General features: G+C 46.7%; 1 protein-coding gene across 2 annotated transcripts in view; it reads right to left on the reverse strand.

The window, feature by feature from the left end:
- Window positions 1-22,938, reverse strand: part of KLHDC8B (kelch domain containing 8B) — a 157,327-nt gene that overhangs the window by 91,273 nt on the left and 43,116 nt on the right. For both annotated transcript variants that reach the window (XM_040358892.1, XM_040358893.1), the window contains exon 2: window positions 21,782-22,459. In XM_040358892.1, coding sequence (XP_040214826.1) covers window positions 21,782-22,172 — 391 coding nt within the window. In that variant the 5' untranslated portion in view covers window positions 22,173-22,459. The remainder of the gene's footprint in view (window positions 1-21,781; window positions 22,460-22,938) is intronic.

The raw sequence follows: 22,938 nt of genomic DNA on the forward strand, positions 1-22,938 counted from the left end.
GGGTCATCTTATACGCCGGGTACGGTCTCCGTGCAGCTGCGATCGTCATAATTTCAAAGCTGCGCGCCGTCTTCTCAGCGCGTCCTCGCTGTCCTGTGATAGGCGGAACAGAAATCTTCCCAGCAGCGCCTCTGTTCTGTTTTCCGCCTATCACGGATGCCTTCTCATCCTCGGACGAGATGAGAAGGCATCCGTGATTGGCGGAACATAGAACAGAGGCGCTGCTGGGAAAATTTGTGTTCTGCCAATCACAGGACACGCTGAGAAGACGGCGCGCGGCTTTGAAATCATGGACGCTCGCAGCAGACGGAGACGGTCACCGGCCTGCAAAATGTGAGTGATGGCACAGTGGGGGGGGAAAGTGGGGACATGTAATGTGATGGCACTGTGGGGGCATGCAATGTGATGGCACTGTGGGGGCATGCAATGTGATGGCACTGTGGGGGAAAGTAATGTGATGGCACTGTGGGGGAAAGTAATGTGATGGCACTGTGGGGGAAAGTAATGTGATGGCACTGTGGGGGCATGCAATGTGATGGCACTGTGGGGGAAAGTAATGTGATGGCACTGTGGGGGAAAGTAATGTGATGGCACTGTGGGGGCATGCAATGTGATGGCACTGTGGGGGCATGCAATGTGATGGCACTGTGGGGGAAAGTAATGTGATGGCACTGTGGGGGAAAGTAATGTGATGGCACTGTGGGGGAAAGTAATGTGATGGCACTGTGGGGGCATGCAATGTGATGGCACTGTGGGGGAAAGTAATGTGATGGCACTGTGGGGGAAAGTAATGTGATGGCACTGTGGGGGCATGCAATGTGATGGCACTGTGGGGGAAAGTAATGTGATGGCACTGTGGGGGAAAGTAATGTGATGGCACTGTGGGGGCATGCAATGTGATGGCACTGTGGGGGAAAGTAATGTGATGGCACTGTGGGGGAATTTAATGTGATGGCACTGTGGGGGCATGTAATGTGATGGCACTGTGGGGGCAAGTAATGGCACAGTGGGGGCATGTAATGGCACAGTGGGGCTTGGAAAAAAAGGGGGTAGTCTTATACAGTGAGTATATCCCAAAACCAAAATTTTTCCTGGAAAATTAGGGGGTCGTCTTATACGCCGAGTCGTCTTATACGCCGGAAAATACGGTAGCTCTGTGGGACTAAAGTCCAAAGTACAAACACGCATGCTCAGAACCAATGATCAGACAACAATAGCAGAAGTTGCCCAAAGGGTGGCGGTAAAGAGCAGAAAAAAAACGTGATTCGGTGAAAGTTGGCTGAAAAAGTCCTGCTGTGTGTAAGCAGAACAAGTGGATGCATAGTGGTGCTTGCTGCTTCCCATATTATAGAGAGTTGATTAATAAATAGTTTATACGGAGGGATAGCAAGTTTTTTCACATTATTTTATTTTGTACTCTGTTCTGTTTTACTCTATTCTATTCTATTATTTTCTATTCTCTTCTGAAATTTGAATTCGATTTAAATTTTTTGCATGGCTGCAGGGTTTCCTGGATAAAATTAGCTCCAGGCTCGCATTTTTTAATTGTTGTTTTTTTTCGGAGCTGCCGTTTAAAGGAGAAAGCGCATCTTGTCAAATACCTGCCTCTGTATCGCGGCCCCCGGGAATGCTGGAGCACTCCAGTCGGGTTCAATGCATAGTCACGTTGTTGCCATGGAGTCTCCAGGGAGATGAGTGATTAAAATTAGATGCAATCTCCTGCACCGGTTGTAGTGTTTACACGGTCTGCGAGGGAAAAGCGTGGGAGGGGCCACGCAGACTTCAATAGTTTATAGAGCAGATTTGTTTGCATGAACCAGCATGTGCCTCGCTTGGCATCGCTTTATTTTAGGAATTGCCCGTTCATACAGACGTCACTGACTACTACAGGGAGGATTAAAGCCCCTCTGATTCGTGTGATTCCCACTAATCCCTGGAATCAATAGGGCACGCGTCAGCGTGATCAGATCGCGTCATTAATTCAAGAAATACACTATATTACCAAAAGTATTGGGACACCTGCTTTTATATGCATATGGGCCCGGATTCAGAAACAATTTTAGTCGGCGTATCTATTGATGCGACGCGTAAATTCTAGCATGTGCCGGCGTATCTTCTTTCTGTATTCAGAAAGCAAGATACGTTGAAATTAGGCTAAGATACGACTGATGTAAGTCTCTTACGCCGTCGTATCTTAGTTGCATATTTATGCTGGCCGCTAGGTGGCGCTTCCGGAGATTTACGCTTAGAATATGCAAATTAGGAAGATACGCCGATTCAGAAACGTACGTCCGCCCGGCGCATTTTTTTACGTCGTTTACATAAGGCTTTTTCCGGCGTAAAGTTACCCCTGCTATATGAGGCGTAGCCAATGTTAAGTATGGACATTGGGCCAGCGTCGAATTTAGCGACGTTTGCGTCGTTTGCGTAAGTCGTTTCGCGAATAGGGCTTGCGTAAGTTACGTTCACGTCGAAACCAATGAGGCTTTGCGGCGTAATTTGGAGCATGCGCACTGGGATACGTCCACGGACGGCGCATGCGCCGTTCGTAAAAAAACGTCATTTACGCGGGGTCACACTGAATTGCCATAAAACACGCCCCCATTTTCCTATTTTGAATTAGGCGGGCTTACGCCGGCCCTCATACGATACGCCGCCGTTAATTAGGTAAAAATAGCACGCAACTTTTCAGGGGTCGCAGCAACTGGGAATTCAAACAGAGAAATTAACCACTTCAGCCCCGAACGATTTGGCTGCCAAATGACCAGAGCACCTTTTTGCGATTCGGCACTGCGTCGCTTTAACTGACATTTGCGCGGTCATGCGACGTGGCTCCCAAACAAAATGTACGTCCTTTTTTTTCCCAGAAATAGAGCTTTCTTTTGGTGGTATTTGATCACCTCTGCGGTTTTAATTTTTTGCGCTACAAACAAAAATAGAGCGACCATTTTGAAAAAAAATCTTTTTGCTATAATAAATATCCCCAAAAATATATAAAAAAACAAATATTTTCCTCAGTTTAGGCCGATACGTATTCTTCTACATATTATTGGTTAAAAAAATCTCAGTAAGCTTTTATTGATTGGTTTGCGCAAAAGTTATAGCATCAACAAAATAGGGGGTCGTTTTATGGCATTTTTATTAATAATTATTTTTTTACTAGTAATGGCGGTGGCCTTTCCGTCCCCTTTCCGTCCCCTTGCTTCGAGTGACGGGGTTTTTACATATCTCGTGCACTAGCTTGGACACATGGACATTCCTGGATGTTTATCATAATATGGGGGGTGATCCACAGTTCATTGTGAGAGGTAATGTATGTCACTCGAAGAAAGGGGACGGAAAGGACTTTTTATTTAGACAGGTTTTTATCTGGAAGTCTGTTAATTTTCACTGAACAATAAAAGAGGATTGCTCAGAGCTGGATTAACTCTGTGTGGCAAGACTGGGCACAGATCATAGGAAATCTTAGGGCCAGATTCTCGTAGACTGGCGTAAAACAGCGGCGGCGTAACGTATCTCATTTACGTTACGCCGCCGCAAGTTTTACGGGCAAGTGCTTGATTCACAAAGCACTTGCCTGTAAAGTTGCGCAAATTCTCCGGCGCAAGCCCGCCTAATTCAAATGATCCAGGTAGGGGGCGTGGATCATTTAAATTAGGCGCGTTGCCGCGCCGATCGTACTGTGCATGCGCTGTCCCTAAAATCTTCCGACGTGCGTTGCGCTAAATGACGTCGCATGGACGTCATTGGTTTCGATGTTAACGTAAATGGCGTCCAGCGCCATTCACGGACGACTTACGCAAACGACGTACTTTTTAAAATTTTGACGCGGGAACGACGGCCATACTTAACATTGGTTGCCCCTCATATAGCAGGGGCAACTTTATGCGTCGCAAAAGCTACGGAAACGTCGTAAATTCTCTGCGTCGACCGCGCGTACGTTCGGGAATCTCGCGTAAATAGCTAATTTGCATAGAGGACGGGGAAAACGACGTCGGTGACACCTAGCGGCGGAAAAAAAAAAATGCATCTAAGATCTGACAGCGTAAGAGCCTTACGCCTGTCGGATCTAATGGATATCTATGCGTAACTGATTCTAAGGCCCCGTACACACGATAGAATCCATCCGCAGATAAATCCCAGCAAATGGGTTTCTGCGGATAGATTCTATGGTGTGTACACGCCAGCGGATCTGTTTCCGCGGAGAAATCTCCTCTGGGATGGATTCCAGCAGATCGAATATTTGTTGTGCTGCACAACATATCCATCTGCTGGAATCCATTCCAACGGATGGATCCGCTCGTCTGTACAGACTTACCGGATCCATTCGTCCAAAGGGATTCCCCGCACGCGTCGTAATGATTTGACGCATGCGTGGAATTCCTTATATGACAGCGTCGCGCCCGTCGCCGCGTCATAATCGCGGCGACGGCGCGACACGTCATCGGCAGAGGATTTCCGCGCGGATTTCAATGGGATGGTGTGTACACTCCATCCCATCGAAATCAGCGGATATCTTTGAGAGGATTTATCCGTGGAAACGGTCCGCTGGACCGTATCTGCGGATAAATCCTCTCGTGTGTATGGGGCCTAAGAATCAGTCGCATAGATACGACGGCCCAGATTAGGACTTACGACAGCGCAAATGGCGTTGCGCCGTCGTAAGCCCTTTGAGAATCTGGCCCTTATTCTCTACATTGTGACATAAAAAAAAAAAAAATTGGGTTTACATCCACTTTAATTGCATTCTGTTCGGGCGCCGGACACAGTGGACTATGGGAAGCGCCACGTCTATGCAATCACGAGATTGCAAACAAGGTGCTTCATTTGCAGGGTTTTGACCTGCCATGTGGTGCATTCCATGGAATGTGCCGACAAATTCCGCCCTACGGCCGGGTGCTGTGATTGACATTGCACCGCCCTAGGACATGGGTGGTGCTTTCCAATCCGGGTTACGATATCACTTCCGGTTATCCCTATGGGATAAACCGGAAGTGATGTCAGCAGCTCCATGGAACGCACGTCCCAAGCGGAGCACTCTGCGCTGTGTCCCCTGACCGGTCGACCCAGCGCTATTCAGCTCCCAGCTATGTATTTAGCTTTTTCCTTGGGTTCAGCTATGAGCCCCTTCACTGAATAGTTTTATATAATCTGTAAAGCCTATTGAAATATGTTGGTGCTGTATAAATACTGAAAAATAAAGTTTAACAGCCGAATACACAAGGGCACAGCTGAGCTGATTTCACCGTGTTAGATTACGAAGCGAAATTCATGGAAAGCGCGCGGTCGTTGGCCGCGGAGACTTTTCATTAGTCAAGCCCCGGACTGCCTGCCTTCCCTGCTCCAGATAATGACATTCTTGCAAAGATTCGGCATTTCAGGATCCCAGCTGAGCCCAAAGAGCTTAATTGCACTTAACCCCCCTATTGAAAAGCCTCCTGAACATATGGCGTGGCATGGCCCGGGAATCGGAAAGGAAGAGACGGCACGTGACCGCGCATACATATCACCGGGACTCGGACTTGCCAGCGCTAAAAGACGGTGCCGTCAACGCGTAATTGCTCTGGAAGCCCTACAAATGAAATAACGGAGGGCTTTATGGAGTGAAGGGTTCTTTCTGGTAATCCAATACTATAATTGGTGGAACAAGTCTGGTCACCAGAGTTTATCAGTTCGGTGATCTTCAGAAAACGAAGATGTTTTTCTGACTTTTTTTTAAGTACCGTATTTATCGCCCTATAGCGCGCACCGGCGTATAGCGCGCACCCCAAACCTAGAGGAGAATCCCAGGGAAAAAAAAGAAATAGTGACAATTTACAGATACAGGGCCGGATTCATAAAGAAGATACGACGTCGTATCTCTGAGTCCGGCCGTCGTATCTATGCGCCTGATTCATAGAATCAGGTTACGCATAGATCTCCCTAAGATCTGCCAGGTGTAAGTGACTTACACCGTCGGATCTTAGGCTGCAATCTGACGCTGGCCGCTAGGTGGCGCTTCCGCGACGAATATGCAAATGAGGAGTTACGCCGATTCAGAAACGAACGACCGCCCGGCGCATTTTTTTTTACGTCGTTTGCGTTCGGCTTTTTCCGGTGGAAAGTTACCCCTGCTATAGCAGGGGTAAGTGCGGCGTATCCTATGTTAAGTATGGCCGTCGTTCCCGCGCCAAGTTTTGATTTTTTTACGTCGTTTGCGTAAGTCGTTCGCGAATACGGCCGAACGTAATTTGCGTAAACGTCAAAACCAATGACGTCCTTGCGACGTCATTTGGAGCAATGTACGCTGGGAAAAATTCCCAGATGTGTAAGCTGACGCCATCTGGTGGTGGCCGTTGGTATTACAAGTTAAGCATTACAAGTTAAACAGCAATTCTAATGTAATTTTTCACTATTTTCACTGCCATCTTCTTCCCTCTAATTAGAACCCCCAAACATTATATATATTTTTTATCCTAACACCCTAGAGAATAAAATGGCGATCGTTGCAATACTTTCTGTCACGCCGTATTTGCGCAGCGGTCTTACAAGCGCACTTTTTTTTATTAAAAAATAAGACAACAGTAAAGTTATCCCCATTTTTTTAATATTATAAAAGATAATGTTACGCCGAGTAAATTGATACCCAACATGTCACGCTTCAAAATTACGTCCGCTCGTGGAATGGCGACAAACTTTTACCCTTTAAAATCTCCATAGGCGACGTTTAAAAAACTCTACAGGTTGCATGTTTTGAGTTACAGAGGAGGTCTAGGGCTAGAATTATTGCTCTCGCTCTACCAATCGCGGCGATACCTCACATGTGTGGTTTGAACACCGTTTACATATGCGGGCGCTACTCACGTTTGCAAATTTGTCAACCCCTGATGTAGTCCCAAGGGAGGGGGCGAGCACGCTGACTAACCCCCAGCCAGAACGGCTCAAATGATGGGAGCAAGCTTACTGAGGAGGAACAGGATGTGAGAAATTCAGACAAAGAAAAAAAAAATTAGAAGGGAAATGGAAGGAAAATTTAAGTGAACCAACACTACACTAGCTTAAAGGAACCTATTTAGAAAATAAAAAAGAACCTCTACAACCCCTTTAAGAGAACTAAGGCCAAATGCTAACAGGTCCAGGTCACAGGTATATTTGAGATCAGAGGATAAATCCTGGAGCTTGTGTGGCCAATGTCTTCTTCCTTAGCTGTCACTGTGAAGCCAGGCTGCGTGGGGTGCAGCACTAACGATGCCATTGCAGAAAATCTAATTAGTCGAGTCATCAGTCGGTGCCATCTGTCGTCTTTATATCTTTTGGTTATTTGATCCAGTGTAGTCATTTGTTTTGATAATAGTCTCAGTGTACAGTATGTTGATGAGGAATCTTGTTGTTGGCATCCTTTGTGTCTCCTCCATTAGACGGCACTTCAGAGAGAGAGAGCGCGAGACACACAGCCAGAAGTGCCATCATTAATACACATCCCCGCTGCTCCGGTCACCCAGCGCCTTCTAATATATTCTGGCATCTTGCTCTCAGCAAAGAAATTCATATTTTTTTGTGATATATCTCACTTGACATTGGAAAGACCAAATGCCTTTCAGGATATCACGACTGAGCTTATGTAAGAATGTTAATACTCACTCCTAAAGTTCACCTCCCTGGCGGTAATCCCGAGTGTTGCTCAGCGTTCATTTTCAGTACCAAACGCGGTAGACCCGAGCCACACCCGGAATTATACCGTAGTATCCCTCTAATGCTACTTACCTGGTCCCTACTACCCCCCGATGTCCTCCCGCTGTGTCTTCCGGCCACGCAGGGCTGTCTTTAAAAATTATCGTTTTTGGGTAGAGTAGGTGTGACGGAATGACCCGGGACAAACAGAGGGGTAGATTCAGTAACATTTGCGCTTTTTTTACGTAGGTGCAGGGCACCGTTTTTGCCCTGCGCCCCCGCAAATTTTCTGCGCTACCCTCGATTCACGGAGCAGTAGCTCCATAAATTGCGTGGGTGCTCCGGCAAAATGCCCGGCGTAAGCGCGCGCAATTTAAATTATCCCGTAGGGGGCGGGAATCATTTAAATTAGGCGCGTTCTCGAAAACTTTCCCGACGTGCATTGCGGTAAATGACGTCGCAAGGACGTCATTTGCTTCAAAGTGAACGTGAATGACGTCCAGCGCCATTCACGATTCACTTACGCAAACAACGTAAATTTCAAATTTCGCGACGCAGGAACGACGGGTATACTTTAGCATTGGCTGCCCCTGCTATAGAAGGGGCAGCCTTACGCAAAAAAACGACGTACGCAAACGACGTAAACTGCGTACGCAGGGCTCGCGTAGGGTAGCGTATCGGCGTTAGTATGCAATTTGCATACTATACGCTGATCACTACCGGAACGCCACCTAGCGGCCTGCGTAAGAATGCAGCCTAAGATATGAGGGCATAAGAGCCTTATGCCACGCATATCTTAGGCTGCAGTCGGCGTAACGAGCTCTCTGAATCAGGAGAAGTCGTTACGCCGGGGCAAGTAAGCAATTGCGCTGCGTAACTATGGTTACGCAGGTGCAATTAATCTTTAAATCTGGGCCAGAGACTTTGCAAGGATGAGGGGTACTCCTGTACCGGCGTCACCAAGGAGTCTTATGTCTAGGGTCACCTTATGTCCGATAGGGCCATAGGGTGACTGAGAAATGATATCCTAAATTACAGGACAGGGGACATCACTGATAGTTCATATTGCAGGATCTTAAAGGTATTGCAAGTTGTTGGTTAATTGTGACCCAACCAGTCAATAGTGACTCATTTCTATGATTAGCCCTGGCTAGTGACATGCTAATTGAGTCTGCTTCTGAAAGACCTCTCATTGTGTGATGCTGCTTTGTGTGAATTCTATTGATATAAGATGTGTAATGGAACTTGCCAAGCTGTAGGCGGAGACAGAACGTCTGTCTAGGGATGTGGATTGAGAAGAGATCATTGTGTGATGGTGTTTTGTTTGAGTTCTGTTAATGAAGGAATGTGCAGTGATTAGATCATGATAATTACAGGCCGGCGCCGACATGTCTAGAATGTTTAGCAATTAGCCATCTGAAGGTGTATTGAAGCCCCCCAGGGGGTGGGTGGAGAGTTTGATTGTTCCTGTGCCTTGAAAACTGTATAAAATCTGAGAGTGAACCATTAAAGTTGTCTTCATTTTGGAACAAGTACAGAGCTGCGTGTCTCGTCTTGATTCTGGGGAAATGGGATGGATCGGGTCCTGTTGGTTGGAGTGTCGATAAGCTGTCTTGGATGTGATGGAAGGTCGTAAACGGTGGTGACCGTTACAGTAGGGAATGGGTTAAAACCCCTATCTATACCCCTCTGGGGAAATTTAACTTTCTATCCTTGAGATGCAACAGAAAACGAGAGGTAATGTCACCGAAGGGTAGTAAAGAGGAAGATACTTAACCACTTGCCGACCTCCTCATGTAGATATACATCAGCAGAATGGCATGGACAGGCACATGCACGTACCTATACGTCCTCTGCTTGACGTGGGTCGGGGTTCCGATCGGGACCCCCCCCCCCGGTACATGCGGCGGTTCTTAAGCTTCGGGGAGCGATCCGGGACGACGGCGCGGCTATTTGTTTATAGCCGCTCCGTCGCGATCGGTCCCCGGAGCTGAAGAACGGGGAGAGCCGTATGTAAACACGGCTTCCCCGTGCTTCACTGTGGCGGCGTATCGATCGAGTGATCCCTTATATAAGGGAGACTCGATCGATGACGTCAGTCCTACAGCCACACCCCCCTACAGTTGTAAACACACACTAGGTGTACCCTAACTCCTACAGCGCCCCCTGTGGGTAACTCCCAAACTGTAATTTTCACAATAAACAATGCAATTTAAATGCATTTTTTGCTGTGAAAATGACAATGGTCCCAAAAATGTGTCAAAATTGTCCGAAGTGTCCGCCATAATGTCGCAGTCACGACGCCGCCATTAGTAGTAAAAAAAAATAAAAAAATAAAAATGCAATAAAACTATCCCCTATTTTGTAAATGCTATACATTTTGCGCAAACCAACCGATAAACGATTATTGCGATTTTTTTTACCAAAAATAGGTAGAAGAATACGTATCGGCCTAAACTGAGGAAAAAAAAAATTATATATGTTTTTGGGGGATATTTATTATAGCAAAAAGTAAAAAATATTGCATTTTTTTCAAAATTGTCGCTCTATTTTTGTTTATAGCGCAAAAAATAAAAACCGCAGAGGTGATCAAATACCACCAGAAGAAAGCTCTATTTGTGGGGAAAAAAGGACGCCAATTTTGTTTGGGAGCCGCGTCGCACGTCCGTGCAATTGTCTGTTAAAGCGACGCAGTGCCGAATTGTAAAAACCCCTTGGGTCATTTAGCAGCATATTGGTCTGGTCCTTAACCACTTCCCGCCCGGCCTATGGCCGATTTACGTCCGGGAAGTGGTTATGAAATCCTGACAGGACGTTCTAGAACGTCCTGCAGGATTTCATGCCGCGCGCGCCCGTGGGGGCGCGCATCGCGGCGATCGGTGATGCGGGGTGTCAGTCTGACACCCTGCATCTCCGATCTCGGTAAAGAGCCTCCGGCGGAGACTCTTTACCACGTGATCAGCCGTGTCCAACCATGGCTGATCACGATGTAAACAGGAAGAGCCGCCGATGGCTCTTCCTCACTCGCGTCTGACAGACGCGAGTAGAGGATAGCCGATCGGCGGCTCTCCTGACAGGGGGGGTTAGTGCTGATTGTTTATCAGCGCAGCCCCCCCTCGGATCGCCACACTGGACCACCAGGGATGCCCACCCTGGAGCACCAGGGTGGGCAAAAAAAAAAAAAAGCCAAAAAAAAAAAAAAAGTCTAAAAAATAAATAAAAAAAAAACATAAAGAAAAAAGATGCCAGTCAGTGCCCACAAATGGGCACTGACTGGCAACAATCAGTGCTGCCACCCCAGTGTCCATCAGCGCCACCCCAGTGTCCATCAGCGCCACCCCAGTGTCCATCAGCGCCACCCCAGTGTCCATCAGTGCCACCCCACAGTGCCCATCCATGCCCAGTGCCCACCTAGCAGTGCCCATCTGTGCCACCCATAAGTATCCATCAGTGCCGCCCATGAGTGCCCATCTGTGCCGCCTATGAGTGCCCAGTGCCGCCCATGAGTGCCCATCAGTGCCGCCTATGTGTGCCCATCAGTGCCGCCTATGTGTGCCCATCAGTGCCGCCTACGTGTGCCCATCAGTGCCGCCTATGTGTGCCCATCAGTGCCGCCTATGTGTGCCCATCAGTGTCGCATACCAGCGCCGCCAATCAGTGCCACCTCATCTGTGCCCGTCAGTACTACCTCATCGATGTCCATCAGTGCCATCTCATCGGTGCCCATTAGTGCCGCCATATCAGTGCCCGTAATTGAAAGAGAAAACTTATTTACAAAAAAATTAACAGAAAAAAATAAAAACGTAATTTTTTTTCCAAATTTTCAGCCTTTTTTAGTTGTTGCGCAAAAAAAAAAAATCGCAGAGGTGATCAAACACCACCAAAAGAAAGCTCTATTTGTGGGGAAAAAAGGACGCCAATTTTGTTTGGGTACAGTGTAGCATGACCGCGCAATTGCCATTCAAAGTGCGACAGTGCTGAAAGCTGAAAATTGGCTTGGGCGGGAAGCTGCGTAAGTACCTGGTATGGAAGTGGTTAAGTGGTTAAAAAATGATCGTTTTTGGATAGAGTAGGGAATGGGTTAAAACCCCTATCTATACCCCTCTGGGGAAATTTCACTTTCTATCCTTGAGATGCAACAGAAAACGAGAGGTAAAGTCACCGAAGGGTAGTAAAGAGGAAGATACTTAAAGGAGAAAAGGGGGAAGATGCTGCACACCCTGAATAATATCAAAAGGGAAGTTTCCCCCAATAGGGGTTTTCGCGGCAGCAGAGGTTGAAAAAATAATGGTTGAAGTGATTTATAAAAGTTTACGTTTTTATTGATGACAACCGAAACAAAATGATGTTGACAATTAAAATATGAGCTCTGGTACAAAATCAATACATATGATGCAAACACAATGTAATCCACAACATTATAGGTCAACAAATGCTGGTAGATGGATAAATGCTGACGCGTTTCGACCCATCAGGGTCTTCTTCAGAAGGAAGGTTCGCTGTGAAGGAATTGCGTTCAATAAATCAAATTTGTAATAGAAAGCATATTGCTGGGGTCACCAAAGGGAGGGGAACTCCCATCTTGGATATTTGTCTTCGCAAAATAGTTGTCCTCATTAGAAGAATTTATCCTCATTTTTTTCTTGTGACAACTTTAACATTTGGGATTTTTCTATTACAATCTGTCTCATGATTACCAGGGAGAAATAGAGGGTGAATTTACAAAGTTGGGATAGAGACCGTTAAAAACTTGACTGAGGACCAGGCACGGGACAAGGGGTGGGCAGGAGGGACAGCTGCAACTACTGTAGCACAGAGGAGCAAGGGGGCAGAGAATGGACACAAGGCAGTAAACCCATTTTACAGCATGCATTACCAGTGGGGGAGGGGGTGTAGCTCTGAATCTTTGCCCTGGGCCCTAGATGAACCTGCCCTGGTACTGCTGAGGGCCCAATCATTATGTAATCTATGCAAACCAAAAAACAGTTGGCATCATCTTTAGTGGAAACCTGTGCTTTGCCCTAATCCCAGTAGCACATATTCACCAGGATAGCCAACCTCCAAAACCCATTTTTTACTGACAAAACAATGAAAATTTACTGGCGGAGCACATTTTTTACTGGCAACCTGGGAAATGACAGAACTCAAGCATCAACAGTATGCTGCTATATGAATGTCCATTTCCCAACATGAGGACAAACATATTATTCATTCCAAATATCTCTATATAGGGCAATGTCCCTAGAATCTATAGTAGTATTATTGTAATGTATGGCTCACATTATCTTACTCAAGGAGTATCATTTGAGGATCCCAAATCTGTATTCACGCTTACTAGGCATCAGTGGCGGCTGGTGCTCAAAATTTGTGGGGGGGGGGCGCAAACGAAAAATAAAAAACTTGCAGCCTCACTGTGCCCATCAAATGCAGCCACTGTGCCATCAATTGTCACCACTGTGCCATCAATTGTCACCACTGTGCCATCAAATGCAGCCACTGTGCCATCAATTCGCACCACTGTGCCATGCCATCAAACGCAGCCACTATGCCATCAATTCGCACCACTGTGCCATGCCATCAAATGCAGCTACTGTGCCATTCCATCAAACGCAGCCACTGTGCCATCAATTGTCACCACTGTGCCATGCCATCAAATGCAGTCACTGTGCCATCAATTCGCACCACTGTGCCATGCCATCAAACGCAGCCACTGTGCCATCAATTCGCACCACTGTGCCATGCCATCAAATGCAGCCACTGTGCCATGCCATCAAACGCAGCCACTGTGCCATGCCATCAAACTCAGCCACTGTGCCATGCCATCAAACGCAGCCACTGTGCCATCAATTCGCACCACTGTGCCATGCCATCAAACGCAGCCACTGTGCCATGCCATCAAACGCAGCCACTGTGCCATCAATTGTCACCACTGTGCCATTACATCAAACGCAGCCACTGTGCCATGCCATCAAACACAGGCACTGTGCCATCAATTGTCGCCACTGTGCCAATTGTCACCACTGTGCCCTTTAATTGTCTCCACTGTACCCATTGGTGTCACTGTGCCCTTTAATTGTCGCCACTGTGCCCATTAATGCCGCTTTGCCAATTTTCCCCACTGTGCCCATTGTCCCCACTGTGCCAAATTGTCGCCACTGTGCCCATTCATGCCGCTGTGCCAATTGTCCCCACTGTGCCCATTGTCGCCACTGTGCCCATTGATGTCACTGTGCCCTTCGTCGCCGCTGTGCCCTGTAAAATGCCCCTTCCACTCCCCCGCCCGGCACTTACCTTTACTGGAGTTAGCCATCCACATCCCTTGATGTCTTCTCCCGCCCTCGATGACGCTTTAGCCAATCAGGTTACCGATAGCCAGAACCGGTGAACCTGATTTGCTGAGACGCCTGTCAGTCTTATCCAAGGAACGCACCACCGGTACGTCCCGAGGATAAGCATTCAGAAGCCGACTACAGCCTGAGCCGCTGGCTCTGATAGGCACTTCCGTACAGCCAACCAGCTGCCGTTATTCAGGTGGTCGGCGCTCTAGGTCCGGCCATCTATTTAAACCAGCGGCAGCGGCGACAATAACATCGATTCATGCAATGCAATGAATCTATGTTACTAGTCAGTGGCGGTGCGGAGCCAGAGGGGGCGGCGCTCCAGCGCCCTCTATGGAGGAGCCGCCACGGCTAGGCATAGGTTTCAAAGACTGAATGTCCTTCATCAAGGTGATCAGTCCAATGGGATCAGAGTATCGGGGTATATCCGGGGATCTTCATCCCCTCAACCACAGCTCTCCTCCGATGGAGATGATAAATACAACATTTGGCCAGAACTCCCAGTTCATGGAGAAGCACAGGGGGAATTCAGGGGATTTAAAACCTCCTCTGGAGGAAATCACGTTTTAAAGTGTTGAAGAAAAACCAACATAATGAAATAATAAGCTGTTTACACTTTTCTTCCTTAGACACTTGGATGATAAATTGAAGCATTTGGTAAGTTGTACCATGGTCTCCAGAGCTCTCATTAACGAGGAGATCTGTACAGGAGTATCGGGGGCAACTGCAATCGTACACAGCAGAGGCTAACAGAAAAATGCTCTAAAGGGGCTACAGGAAAAATAGGGGAAAGTTATTCTTATTTATATCCACCGCTGAGGAGTTGGAAAAAGCCTGACTAGGGGAAAAATCACAACTTTGGGCAACGGTATTTCAATCGTTTTAGAGTATAAGGCCCCGTACACATGGCCGAGAATCTCGTCGTAAATGAAACGTCGTTTTCCTCGACGAGTTTCTTGTCAGGCTTGTCGAGAATCTTGTCAAGCTTTCTTTGCGTACACACTGTCAAGACAAAATCTCGTCGTTCTCAAACGCGGTGACAGAGGGGGGTGCGGTCCGCACCGGGTGACACCTGCTAGAGGGCTGACACCATCCCGTTTTTTTTTTTTTTTTAGCTGACATGCCCAGCCTGCCCTGTGCAATCCCAGCCTGACCTGTACCACCCAGCCTGCTCTGTGCCACCCCAGCCTGCTCTGTGCCACCCCAGCCTGCCCTGTACCACCCCAGCCTGCCCTGTATCACCCAGCCTGCCCTGTACCACCCCAGCCTGCCCTGTACCACACAAACAGCCCTATACCACCCCAGGCTGCCTGGTACCCCCCCCAAACAGCCCTGTACCACCCCAGCCTGCCCTGTACCACCCCAGCCTGCCCTGTACCACCCAGCTGCCCTGTACCACCCAGCCTGCCCTGTGCCACCACAGCCTGCCCTGTACCACCCCAAACTTTCCCATGCCACCCCAACTTGCCATGTGCCACCCTAACTTGCCCTGTACCACCCCAATCTGCCCTATGCCACCATAACTTGCCCAATACCACCCCAACCTGCCCAATGCCACCCTAACTTGCCCTGTACCACCCCAACCTTTCCCATGCCATCCCAACTTGCCCTATTCCACCCTAACTTGCCCTATACCACCCCAACCTTCCCAATGCCACCCTAACTTGCCCTGTACCACACCAACCTTTCCCATGCCATCCCAACATGTCCTATACCACCTTAACCTGTCCTATACCACCCCACTACACCAATATGCCACTATACCACTCTATACTACCTTAACTCGCCACTATACTGCCCTATACTATCATTTACAGGGACTGGTTTGGGGTGCGCCCCGTGCCCGTACGCTGCCTGCTTGGTGATGGGCAGCCTAGACAGAGGGGGGTGACACCATGTTTTACCGCACTGGGTGACACCAACCCTAGTGACGCCAACACATACGACGGCACTATAAAGGGGAAGTTCGATTCCACTGGCACAACCCTTGGGGCTGCTTTTGCTAATCTCATGTTACTGCGTGTTAAGTAAAAGTTTGGTGAGAGACGATTCGCGCTTTTCAGTCTGTTACAGCGTGACGAATGTGGTATTTCCATTACGAACGCTACTTTTACCGAAGGTGCGCTCCCGTCTCATACTTTATTCTGAGCATGCGCGGGTTTCTAAGCATACACATAAACGTGTTACTCGTCATAAACCAGCCCGACGAGGAACACGACGAGGAAATTGAGAACTTCCATGACAATTTTCTCTACGAAAAACATACACATGACCGCCCAATCATTGTGTCAGTGGCAGTAATAGTAAGCCCCAGCATTAGTGTCAGTGGTTACATTCATAACTCCCAGTGCTGATGTCATTGACTGCAATAATACCCCCCAGCATTGGTGTCAGTGGCTCAAATAATAACCCTGTTATGGCAATGACTACTAACAGTCTCATGCAATATATCTCCAGTCTACGACTGAAGAATGTCCCCAGTCTCCAACTCTCGTATAGCATGTTTACAGTCTCTGAAAGCCTCTTGGAGCATATCCGCAGTCTCTGGTTTTCTCTTATAACATGTCTGCAGTCTCTGACTAACTATCTCTTGTATCATGTCTGCAGTCTCTAATAATCTCTAGTATCATGTCTGGAGTCTCTGACCATCTCATGTATCATGTCTGCAGTCTCTGACCATCTCTTGTATCATGTCTGCAGTCTCTGACCATCTCCTGTATCATGTCTGCAGTCTCTGACCATCTCTTGAATTATGTCTGCAGTTTCTGACCATCTCTCCTATCATGTCTGCAAACTCTGACCACCTCTTGTATCATGTCAGCAGTCTCTGACCATCTCTTGTATTATGTCTGCAGTCTCTAACCATCTCTTGTATCATGTTTGTAGTCTCTGACCATCTTTTGTATTATGTCTGCAGTCTCTGACCATCTCTCCTATCATGTCTGCAGTCTCTGACCATCTCTTGTATTATGTCTGCAGTCTCTGACCATCTCTTGTATTATGTCTGCAGTCTCTAACCATCTCTTGTATCATGCCTGCAGTCTCTAACCATCTCTTATATCATGCCTGCAGTCTCTGACCATCTCTTGTATTATGTCTGCAGTCTCTAACCATCTCTTGTATCATGCCTGCAGTCTCTAACCATCTCTTATATCATGCCTGCAGTCTCTGACCATCTCTTGTATTATGTCTGCAATCTCTGACCATTTCTCCTATCATGTTTGTAGTCTCTGACCATCTTTTGTATTATGTCTGCAGTCTCTGACCATCTCTCCTATCATGTCTGCAGTCTCTAACCATCTCTTGTATCATGTCTGCAGTCTCTGACCATCTCTTGTATCCTGTCTATATCCTGTTGTGAGTCTGCTGTCTAACATTGATTCACTGAATTTTATGTGTAGCCCTTTTGGTGATGTCGGGAGCCGCACTCGAAGTCCCATATTAAGAAAATTGACCATCGCTACTTTAGACGTAACCGTCCTACTCTCCCGAGGCCGCTGTCCCCCACACTGAGCACAGCTTGCAACCATAGCCAGGCTGAGGCGACCGGACAGATCACCCATGGCAACCCATGGAAACCGCGCCGCGGGGGCATGAAGAGACACAGATTGCTGCGACGGTGTGTTTTTCTCTTAGTCCAGCATGTTCCAACCTATTTTTATGGGTGGCTTCAGCCCCTTTTCAAAAGGTTAAAACGAAGCGCTGAACACAAACTAATTATACCGTGAGTCAGGTCAGCGTAATGCATGCTCTTCAGCGCCATAGCAACTCTGAGTGCGGTTGCCAGGGCAACAATCCGGGCCTGTTTATTTCGTGTGTACATTTTTATCTCCGAACCTCAGCGTTTCCAATTTTTTTTCTTCTTTTTTTTTGCCTCGATTTTCTCATGACTGACAACTCTAAAAACTTCATAATTAATCATCTGGTGTTACAAGACGTTTTAATTAGTCTGAGCGATGGCGCTCTCGCAGGATGTCAGGAGTAAGGACTACATTTGGGATACACATTTCACAGTCCTCAGTCAGATTTGAAAAAGCAACTGTTTGAGCGGGGGGTAATTAGGGTCCTGGCGTTTTAGACGCGCGTTAATGAGGCCTGTTGAAGAGGCAGTCGCTGGGTTGTCAGAGGATGAGACGGCGCGGCAATGTATTCCTGATCTCATGTGTCGCTTGAGTTTCTGATATATATTTGTATTAAAGTGGACCTGAACTTAACCACTTAAGCCCCGGACCATTTGGCAGCTAAATGCCCAGGCCAGGTTTTGCGATTCGGCACTGCGTCGCTTTAACAGACAATTGCGCGGTCGTGCGACGTGGCTCCCAAACAAAATTGGCGTCCTTTTATCCCCACAAATAGAGCTTTCTTTTGGTGGTATTTGATCACCTCTGCGGTTTTTAGTTTTTGCGCTATAAACAAAAATACAGCGACAATTTGGAATTTTTTTTATATTTTTTACTTTTTGCTATAATAAATATCCCCCAAAAATATATAAAAAAAACATTTTTTCCCTCAGTTTAGGCCGATACGTATTCTTCTACATATTTTTGTTAAAAAAAAAATGCAATAAGTGTTTATTGATTGGTTTGCGCAAAAGTTATAGCGTTTACAAAATAGGGGGTATTTTTATGGCATTTTTATTAATATATTTTTTTTACTAGTAATGGCGGCGATCTGCGATTTTTTTTTTCGGTACTACGACATTATGGCGGACACTTCGGACACTTTTGACACATTTTTGGGACCATTGGCATTTTTATAGCGATCAGTGCTAAAAAAAATGCATTGTATTACTATAAAAATGCCACTGGCAGTGAAGGGGTTAACACTAGGGGGCGGGGAAGGGGGTAAGTATGTTCCCTGGGTGTGTTCTAACTGTTGGCCTGCGCGAGAGCCGACGTATAGCTACGGGCTCTCACGCAGGGGAGCCGACCTCCCGGCGGCTGGTCGGCAAGCAGTTAAGGTTTACATACATTTTAATAAATAACGGGATTAAATGTTGTTTCTTTCAATTTTCCAGAGGTTATTCACATTTAGCTAGATTCATAGAGATGGCCGCAACTTTAAGGCGGCGTAGCTTATGGCATTTAAGCTACGCCGCCGTAAGTTAGCGAGGCAAGTACATGATTCACAATGTACTTGCCTGCTAAGTTATGGCGGCGTAGCCTAAAGCGGGCGGGCGTAAGGGCGCCTAATTCAAATTTGTCTGAGGGGGCGTGTTTTATGGTAATGAGGCTTGACCCGACGTGATTGACGTTTTTTTTTAACTCCGCATGCGCCGTGGGCCTATTGATTTCGACGTGGACGTAAACGACGTAAATCCCTATTCACGGACGACTTACGCAAACAACGTAAAATTTTCGAATTTCGAAGTGGGAACAGCAGCCATACTTTAACATTACTATTCCAACTATTTGTTGGATTAACTTTAGGCCTGGTAAAGCGTTACGTAAACGGCGTAAATGTACTGCGTCGGCTGGGCGTACGTTCGTGAATAGGCGTATCTACTGATTAACATATTCTACGCCGACCGCAATGGAAGCGCCACCTAGCGGCCAGCCTAAATATTGCAAACTAAGATAGGACGGCGCAAGCCATCGTATCTTAGATATGTTTAAGCGTATCTCTGTTTGAGAATACACTTAAGCCTAGGTCGGCGCAGATTCTGAGTTAGGTCGGCGTATCTACTGATACGCCGACCTAACTCTACCTGAATCTAGCTATATAAATATACACTAAAAACGTATTATATTTTAACTGGCAGCAAAAAAAAACGTATTATATTTTAACTGGCAGCAAAAAAAAATGACCCCGCGGTGCATAGAGCCCTTCTGCCTGGTATACAAAATAGAGATGGAGAAGACACAGAAGCAGCTGCTTCTAATGGAACGCGTTTCGTCGATCAGTAATCCTCACTTTGAAATGGCATACCTGACCTCACTTGCATCTGGGGCACAGAAATCATACAGAGATAATGAAAGAGCACACTGTGGGTATTATCCCATCTTAATAGGAGCAGGAAAGCTGCAAATTATAAAGTCAAAGTGACAGGGACGCGGAGGGGCTGCGGCGGCGCATGCAGGGAGTTCGCCTATTTTAGGGTAGAATTTACACTTTCTCCACTGTGAGGTTTTATCTGTGCAATATGTTTTGTTCCTTTTGATTTGAATGGTTTGTGTAGCGCTGTCATCTTAGGGCAATTTTCCACTCAATATTTAATCCGTGGATTATTGTATTGTGCTAAAAATGTAGGACAAGCAATGTTGTCTTTTACGCCAGATTGTGTGCGCTTTATGGCCCGGATTCACGTAGAAGTGAGTATCTTTGTGCGGGCGTAACGTATCCTATTTACGTTACGCCTCCGCAACTTCGACAGGCACGTGCAGTATTCTCAAACCAAAGTTGCGGCGGCGTAGCGTAAATAGGCCGGCGTTAGCCCGCCTAATTTTATGTGGAAGATGTGGGCGCGTGTTATGTAAATTTAATGTGACCCCACGTAAATAACGCTTTTTACGAACGGCGCATGCGCCGTCCTTGAAAGTATCCCAGTGCGCACGCTCCAAATTAACCCGCAAGAAGCCAATGCTTTCGACGTGAACGTAAATGACGCCCAGCCCTATTCGCGAACGACTTACGCAAACGACGTAAAATTTTCAAAATTCGGCGCGGAAACGACGTCCATACTTAACATTGGTACGCCGCATCTACGCCTCATATAGCAGGGGTAACTTTACGCTGGGAAAAGCCTAACGTAAACGGCGTATCTGTACTGCGTCGGCCGGGAGTACGTTCGTGAATTCGCGTATTTAGCTGATTTACATATTTCTAGGCGTAAATCAGCGTACACGCCCCTAGCGGCCAGCGTAAATATGCAGTTAAGATCCGACGGCGTAATAGACTTACGGCGGACGTATCTAATACAAATCTATGCGTAACTGATTCTAAGAATCAGGCGCATAGATACGACGGCTCGGACTCAGAGTTACGACGGCGTATCTGAAGATACACCGGCGTAACTCGTACGAGAATCCGGGCCTATAGCTAATACAACCATTTTAAAGTAGTACCCTCTCAGACAAGTTGTTAGGATGGTTAGGTACATTTTTTTTTTTGTAGTTGTAGTGATATCATAACATTTGTCCAATAAATGTAGTGATATAAGATGTATAGTGTCCAGTAGTCCGATTAGATAATTGATATCTTAGATGTTAGTATGATGACTATAAATTACGTTGTTTCGCAGCAACACACAGGTTCTCCAGAGAACGCAAATTTAATTAACTTCCAATAACATACAAAGTCCAAAGTCCACAGACGATACAAATCCAACAGAGTATTTCAGAATTCAAATCTCTTCCTAGACATGTGCCATATTTCTCAGTATCAAGACCAGACTGAATGCCAGCTTGACTGCCTCAAATGCTGGTCTCATACTGGAGGGAGTGGTTCTTCCAGGTCAACCAACTGTTTCCCTGAATAAATAATTCCCCAAGTCTAATTACCATCAATAAATACTTCCTTATGTATGTAAGGAAGTTATCCTTTGAGGTTAACAGGCCATCTCACACACACCTAGGTAAATTAACACATCTAAGGGTCTTCAGCTGTCCCTTTGTTGGCCACTAACCCTTTTGGTCGGCAAACACCTTTTGATGTGTAATATGTAATTACAGGTTTGAAATCTGGCCTGGTCAATTTTGGACCTACAATATAATAATACAATATACACATATGTATATTAATATTACAACAACAGGTACACCCAATAAACTCAATAACTGGGGATCAGTACATACCTTTTTCAATGGCACTGATGCCCATGGATGGTTGACACAGTGGTGCTTTTGTTTCCCACCTTCCCTCATCGCTGTTGTATATCTCCACAGTTGATACGGGGCATTGTTCCGAATTCATTCCACCCATCACCAGAACCTGTTTACCCACGGTGACAGCGGCCGCTCCAGCCCGGGAAGTCGGAAGCGGAGGTAGCACAGCCCATGTCTGGGATTCCACGTCCAACATTTCCACAGTGTCCAAAGGAAGTCCTGTTTTGCTACATCCCCCCATGACGAGCAACTGCCCATCTTGGTAGGCTGGTGTGCAGTAGACCCGACAGGTGGGCATCGGAGGGAAGACCTCCCAGTAAAGGGACATGATGGCACTGGAGGCCATTATAGAAACCGGCATTGTATATGAGTAGTAATGTGTTATACTGGCGAGCCAACCAAGAACAAAGATCCCATTGGTCACCAGCCGGAGCTCCCAAGGAGTTTATAATGTTACTCAACATCTGTTTCTTCTTGGTCAGTAAACTAGAGATTCAGGCGTGTTCTGTAGTTCTAGCCAATTTTCCATATGGTTCACGGTCAGAGACTGGTAAATGAACAGCAACAAATACATCCCGTGCGCTTTCCAGACTGAATAGAGCATTTAGCAGCTGACTCTACACCCACACAGCTCCTTCAGGTTGTTCTCTAGAGAAAAGAGAAAGAAATAGTTGAAACAATCAATAATCTACAGAAAAAAACGTAAACTTGTCTCGGAAAGTGAAGCAGAAGTATTACGAGTCAAAGGCAGTTCTAAATAAACACCCAATCCAAAATCCATTATATCATTATCGTATAGATCAGGGATCTTCAAACTACGGCCCTCCAGCTGTTGCGGAACTACAAGTCCCATGAGGCATTGTAAAACTCTGACACTGCAACAGGCGCTCCGTGCGCCTGTTTCTTTCTATATTGCGTTCCGCGATGGAACGCATTACGGCGACCGAGTGATGACGTCATTGCGCGGCGCCCTGTGTGTTGCACCGTGGAACGCGGAAGTGCGCCGTATACGGCGCTCCTTTTTGAATTAGTGCTTATGCACTACAGCTGACCCTATCCTTTAACCAGTTAACAACCGCCCTATAGACGATATACGTCTACAAGGCGGTTGCTTAACTCTGGGAGGA

The sequence above is a fragment of the Rana temporaria genome, chromosome 7 (assembly GCF_905171775.1).
Source record: "Rana temporaria chromosome 7, aRanTem1.1, whole genome shotgun sequence".
Classification (NCBI taxonomy): domain Eukaryota; kingdom Metazoa; phylum Chordata; class Amphibia; order Anura; family Ranidae; genus Rana; species Rana temporaria.